The sequence below is a fragment of the Sturnus vulgaris genome, chromosome 14 (assembly GCF_052056855.1).
Source record: "Sturnus vulgaris isolate bStuVul1 chromosome 14, bStuVul1.hap1, whole genome shotgun sequence".
NCBI lineage: Eukaryota > Metazoa > Chordata > Aves > Passeriformes > Sturnidae > Sturnus > Sturnus vulgaris.
The window spans coordinates 2678338-2685256 of NC_142256.1; the positions used below are offsets into that span (position 1 = coordinate 2678338).

Sequence of the window (6919 nt, forward strand, 5' to 3'; positions counted from 1 at the left end):
TGTGTGCAGCCAGGGTACAGGAGTCTCAGGGCAGTGCTCTCAGAGATGGTGTCATTGTTCAAAGGATTGGAGATCTCAAATGGAAGGCTCTGAGTTCCTTCAGTGGCTCTGTAAAAAGCTACTGCTAATTGGAATCTACAGTTCTTTCAATAGTGGATTGGCTCCCTAAATTCTTATAAAGATATGTCTTGGATTAATTTCAGAATCAGTTTGTGGGGTATTTTTTAAGTTGGATGAGGCTTCTTCATGTCTAAGGAGAGCACAAAGTCCTGATTTGTTCTGTTATTTTGTGGCAGGAATAGGGTGAGTAAAAGCTATGTGAATTGAAGTGGTTCTCTTTAAAATCCAGGGGTTTATGTGCACAATGGAAAAACAAGATTTTAGCTGCAATGACAGATTTGCCAATTTAAATGGTGATGTAGCATTTCGTGCAGTTCTTACTGTTCTCAAGGATTGATTCATCAAGAATAAAGAATGGAAAACAAGTTGTTTGGGTTGTTCCAAGTAGAATGTACATCAGTGTTGTCTAATAAATGTGTAAGAGGCAGAGCTGCAGCAGCCCCACATCCCTGACTCTGTGAATGGAACAGTTACTGTGCTGCTGCCCTGAGTGTGAATGGGGAACAACGTGAGACAAGTGGATCTGCTGCAAATATGAGGGATCTGCTTACTGAAATATGTCTTTCAAACATGGATATTGTCAAGCTGTGAGTTTTGAAGATGCTGTACAGGGGAGGGAGGGAGAGCACACTAAAACAGTACTGAGTAAATCCTACAGTTCTAATTGCTCCTGAGTTCTGCCAAAGACAGTTTCAAATGTGAACTGCAGCATTACCACCAGCCTTTAAAATGGTTTATGAAAGCATGTTCTCTCCTGATAGGAATGGAACACTAACAAGAATATAATGGTATTAAATTGAATGTTTTGAAGTCTTGGATAAAACAAAGGAGGACAAGTGCACAAATGTGACGTGTGTGCGTCGCATACCAAATGTTTAGCAGATTTTAAGTTCTCAAATGCACCTGTTTTCCTGTCTGTAAAAGTTGCCCTGAGTTATTCTTGAGTAGATGTTGGCTGTAAGAATTGTTTAGGAAGGAAACTACTCTGAAACTGGGTTATATCAGAAACCACCAGGCTGTAGATGGCAGGCTGAAGGTGGTTTGCAGTACAGTATTAATGGTTCTTGAGTGAAATTTCCATTATGGGATGGGAAGTTGGATGAATATCAAGGAGAGACCTGAAAGACACAATATGTGAGCAAGATGCCTGAAATCCAATACAGCAGGTGTGGGCAGAGCAGTGGTGAGAGAAAAGTGGATTTGTGTGTGCAGAGTTACTGGATGGAGCAGAGCTTAGGCCAGGTGAATGGGCTCCTACTCCCAGGTGTACAGAGTGAGTAACTGCACTGCATTGTTACTCACCTGTGTCACACTCTTGTCTTCGAGCAGATATAAAATAGTTCTCTGTCCTTTTCCAAAAGGATGAGCAATCTTGAATCACTAAATTTACCAGGGAGCAGGAACTTGTGTGCTATCTTATGTAACATGTCAGACATTTGTCAGCAGTGACTATGATGTCTATTAAAAAAAGGAGAAAAGCCAACACCCAACCCTCAAAAATCACGTCTGCTGTTGAATTTAGACTATCACAATTGTAACTTCATTTTTTAAATTTTTTTTTTCCTCTTTCCCCCTCATTCAGGAGGAGAAAAGCAAAGAGTTGCAATTGCAAGAGCAATGTTAAAGGAGCCACTTATTTTTCTCTATGATGAAGCCACATCATCTTTAGATTCAATTACAGAAGAGGTAAACTGAGATAAAAAATTCTAAAATTTAAGTAATGCAGTGATGCCTGATTCTGATGCTTTTCCATATTCTTTTCCTCTCAGAACTCTGTTATTTTTCAAGTGTTTTCTCAGTATTATTAAGAGATGCTGTGTGTAAGCTGTTGTCCTGAAGAGCAGAGATGCTCAGTCCATTACCTGGTGATAGTGAGGGATATCAGCTGTCTCTGGGATATTTTCTGTTTCCACTCCGGAAATCCCATTTGAAGCTGGTGCAGGTGGCCATGAAGTGTGAAACTTTCTAATCCACTTCAGAAGGTGTTTAGATGCCATCTAAAAAGCATCCATCAAAAAAGCCTTCTAAATAGTTGGGACATAATTTAGGACAAACCCCTCTCGTTTATTGTGCAGCAGCTGCAGGTGAGGTAGGTGTGACCTGCAATGCTGGTGTTCATTTGTGTTCATTCCACAGAGAGGGCTGTGACATGGATGTGCTGAAGTGACAGGAGCTGCATCAACCTTCATAACAACATCTTTGCTCTCAGCACCAGCAGTAATTTCCCAAAGTAATGTCACCAAAAATGAGCTAAGATACAGCTCTGTTCACTTATGCAGATTGAGTGAATTTATTGTCCTGTAATCACTAAATTACTTTCATTTTCCAGATGCAAAGAATCCAGAGGATGAACTGTACATCCATATAGCACAGCACTGAAATGGAGCACAGCTTCCTCATGGGCCAGAAATGTCCATATCACACTCAGTTCTCAGATTTTCCCTCTCTCATTTTTTTCTGCAGAGCAGAAAGTTTCAGAGTAGAAATGTACTTGGAAGACAGCAAATTAAAATGAGGCTTTTCCACAAGAGTATTCCTGGGAATAGTAATATTTTCTGACAAAAATTTTCAGGGAAATAAAGTGGACACTTCACTTCCATAGTGAGGGCACAAATTCAGTGCTCCTTGCACAGGGATGTGGTTTGGAAGGTGGCATAGAGCTCACAAAGGAAATACTGGATAGACAGATAATTCCCAGAATTGTTCTGCCTTTGTTCCACATTGGCATAATACTGAGAGGGATTTTTTTTTTTCTTTAACAGTCATGGGAAAGCATTAATATTACAACCACGAGGAGTTCTTATTTTCAGATGCTTTTACTGCTGTTTGCTGCTTTTGTAGCATGGCTCCGTGGGGAAGTTTTTCCTGAAATGAAGTGACACTTCTCTTCCTTTGTCCCTGGGGATAACTGTGTTTTTCTGTGAATACAAGCTTTTTTTTTTCAGTTTGAGGCTTTAGCAAAACCACAGATAATTTCATGTTTGGGACTTTTCTCTTTCTCCTGTACATACTCGTGGCTGTTTGTTATTGGGAAGCTGTAGCAGTACCAGAGATGATTTTCAAAACTTATTTACAATAATTTGCATATTTCCAGCAGCATTTTATTTCTCCTCATCTCACTCAGGAGCATGTAAGAGTTTGTGTCTGTTGCAATCTTGCAGAACATTCTCAAAGCTATGAGGGACATGGTGAAGCACAGGACGTCGATTTTCATTGCCCACAGGTTGTCCACGGTGGTGGATGCAGATGAGATCATTGTGCTGGATCAGGTGAGGGCACCATGTCAGGATTTGCTTTAGGGGACTCTGTGTGTGTCCAGTTTGAATTGTTACACTCCCACCAAGCTGCTGGATATTTTTTCTTTGGAAATGAACAGTGTTTGAAAATCCCAGCCCAAGCTTGGCATGTGTGACTGGCTTGTATGTTGTTATTTTTATGCCTTACTGTTGGATGTTTTTTATCTCATTTTTTGCATGCCTCTGTCAGTTGAAGTTTCCTAATGTGTTCCCCCAATTTATGCTTCACTCTCATTGCTCAGTGTCTGTTTTTCACATAAATCCATTTTTTCCTTTCAGTGGAGAGAGGACAGCATGTTCCATTTCCATGCAGATAGAACTATTGCAGGATTGTTCAACCTAATTATGCTAAAAATCTGAGCACCATTCTCTGTTGTACCTGTAGAAAAGTGTGATTGTTCCCTTTCTGTAGGCTTCTTTTCTAAGAAAAACACGTTTCAACATTTGATTCCCTAATATCGGTGTTCAGCTGTTACCTCATATTCATCCCAAGTCCATTTTTTTCTCTATTATCCATATCTGGCAAGACATTTAAAATAAACAAATGTCCTTATGAAACTTCGTAATTATTCTTTTAACTGATAATGCTGAAAGTACAGTGCTGTAATCTGCTGATAATAGATGTTAAATTTATCCCTGCATTCATTTTTATCAGTTGCTATTTATAAGCTTGTGCTCATAGGTGTCTTTAGTGACTTAAAATGCACATCTAAAAGCAAATAAATTATTCTTACACTACATTCAATGATTTCATGGACAATTAGAACCACATCTTATGAAACTGTGACATTTGCTACACAAAACTCAGCTTTATATCAGTCTCAGGATGAAGTAGTGGAATAAATCACTTACAGTGCTCCGTGGAGTTTTTACTTGGTTTTGATCTACTTTGTTTTTTCAGCTTTTGCTGAAAAAGCCTCTCCTAAGGTGTATCCTTCCTACAAGTGCACGTTAAAACATCTCCCAGACATTTTGTAACGTGTCACAAGGCAATTGGCAGCTTTTTGTTTTCCATGCAAGCTTTCACAGCTTCCTAAGAGCGTGTTTTGTGTTGTAGTGTAACTGTTAAATTAAAAATAAAAGCACAGCCTCGAACTGTGAAGGAGCCAGGGTGCTCCCTTTGCTGAAGGATAGAATTGTGGATGAGGGAGGCAGTGCTGCCTTGTGCTGCTGCCATCCCAGCAGGATTGATGTGTTAGCAGCCAGATAAATAAGGCTCAGGAGCAGGGATGAGACAGGGGGATTGTGGCTGCTTTTGCTTAGCAGTGGTAATCATGGAATCACAACTCCAGCACCTTTGCTGAGGTAAATTCAGAATCATTCCTGAGTGAATAAACGTTGGAGTAATGATACAGATCCTGATGCTGTGGAGCTGAGAAGTTCAATTTTTGAGAATTGGTCAAGAGTTAGTAAAAAATAAAGCCATAATTCAAAACCCAGTCTCTACTCCAAATTAATCACTTAAAGGATTTAAGTAAATTCTGCAGTTCTGGTGGTCAAGTGTATGTTTGTTCAGATTCCACTGGCACAACTACCAATAGAAGTGCCAAGACTGAATATTTTCCCAGTTTGTCCATCAGCAGATGTCACAAGGAGGCAGATTTAATTGTAGATCAGAATTTAGGACTGATATAAAATCCATGTGGTGGTCTGTATAATGCCATCCTTTCCCAGAAGGAAAAGTAGCTGGAGAATGAATTAATACATTAGTTTAATTTGAAGTCAGTGAATGTGTCTCAAAGTGAAAAATGAATTTGGTTTTTTGAAGAGTGGTGGTATTTCTCTGTAGGGTTGGAATTCTCATGGAATTCTCTCCAACTCTTCCTTTCCATGCTGATAGTCAATAAATCATCTCTGCTCCTGAGAAGAGCCCAGAGAACTGAACTGCTCACACGATTTTCATGGTGGTGATTGCAGTGACACAAGCTGCAGAGCACCCATAAAAGCACAGTTTGCACTAATTGTTTTCAGGATTTGATCTTAGATGTGCTTGGCTTGTCTAATACAAACCCCTCTCTGTCTGCTCTTCTCTTTGAGCTCCTTCACATGTGTTTGTTACTGAGCAAACACAAATACATGTTTATTTTGGTACATCCATGTGACCTCTGCAGGAGTAGTTGAACACCTTGCTCCTCATACAGAGGTCCATGTTTTTACTTTAGATAACTCCTCAGTTTAGATAGTAAAACCTTCCATGCTGCTGGGCTTTTGATTTAGTCCAGGTGGACAAAAGGCACCTGCAGTGTGAGAGCACAGCTCCTTGTTTTCAGCTGGCAGTGCCCACACAGGTGAGTGCTCTGTGCATTCAGTCTTTCCTTGCTGCCTCAAGCTCCTCATTAATAACTGCTCTGGTCCATACTGTGACACTGTCACACAGGCTGGCCCATTCCTGAACATCTGGCAATGTGCATTTCTGACTTCCTGCCCTTGTTTTGCAGGGTAAAGTTGTAGAACGTGGGAAGCACACAGAGCTCCTGGCAAATCCCAGCAATCTCTACTATGAGATGTGGCACACACAGAGCAGCAAAGTGCTCCACAGTCACAACCACCCAAACTGGGAGGAGAGAAATAACCAGACATCCAAAGAGGAGGAGAGGAAGAAGCTGGAAGAAGAAATTATCAACAGTGTGAAAGGCTGTGGGAACTGTTCATGCTGAATAGGATCCTGGATCTTGTATAGCAGGTTAAAATTGCACAAGAATACAGTGAAATACAGCTCTTGTTTTTAAGTCAACATTCAAAAACTTCTGGGTTTTGCAGTTTTTGGATTTTACATTTTCACAGAGGGACATAATTTCAACCAAAGGAGTTCTATTTTTGCATCTTTAGGAATCTCTTAATATTCAGTGGCACCTGCAAGAGCTGAGCTTTTTCAAAAACTTTAAACTTCCCAACCAAGGGTGTAATTTATGGCAATTTTTAGGCATTGGTAAATTCTCCTGGTAGTCGCCTGATGTGGATTATTAAATTGTAAACAGACTTGTCCTTGATTTACATTATTTCTCATCATTGATGGCTGATAAATGCGTCATGTTTTAATTGTAATTGAGCCAATTTGAACTCATTTGCTAGTGAGGAAGATGCCTTTTAAATTCTCCAGTGATGTTCTGGTTTAGAATCTTATTCCTTGTAAAGAGTAAGAACAGCCTCAACAAAATATTAGGCTTCTGATAGCAAACTTAATATTGGAATTACCCCTCTCACCTTTCAGAAGCACCTTTCATACTGCACTATCAGGAAATGGATTGGTATTATTCTAAAGCAAAACTAACAGTATTTTTAAGTGAAAAGTAAAAAAATCCGAGTTCAGGATTCTGTATCCTCAGCATCTGCTGTAGTAGTGAAAGCAGAATGCAGTCACTCTTTCTAGTTCAGTCATGGTCTTAGGGAGCAATTAAGATTCAATAAAGACTTCCATAAATTTCTATTATCTCATTAATGTATGAGAAAATGACCTGGATAATGCTGAAAGCATTGCTATAATAATCTCCTCATTTCAGCAG

The 6919-nt window shown here is 39.7% G+C and overlaps 1 protein-coding gene across 1 annotated transcript in view; it reads left to right on the plus strand.

Moving 5' to 3' along the window:
* The window catches only part of ABCB7 (ATP binding cassette subfamily B member 7), a 34902-nt gene extending 28477 nt beyond the window's left edge, over positions 1-6425 (plus strand). Inside the window, exons 14-16 of the mRNA XM_014877167.2 lie at positions 1703-1806; positions 3282-3389; positions 5855-6425. Of these exons, the coding sequence (XP_014732653.2) occupies positions 1703-1806; positions 3282-3389; positions 5855-6073 (431 nt within the window). The 3' untranslated portion in view covers positions 6074-6425. The remainder of the gene's footprint in view (positions 1-1702; positions 1807-3281; positions 3390-5854) is intronic.
* Positions 6426-6919: the final 494 nt, after the last annotated feature.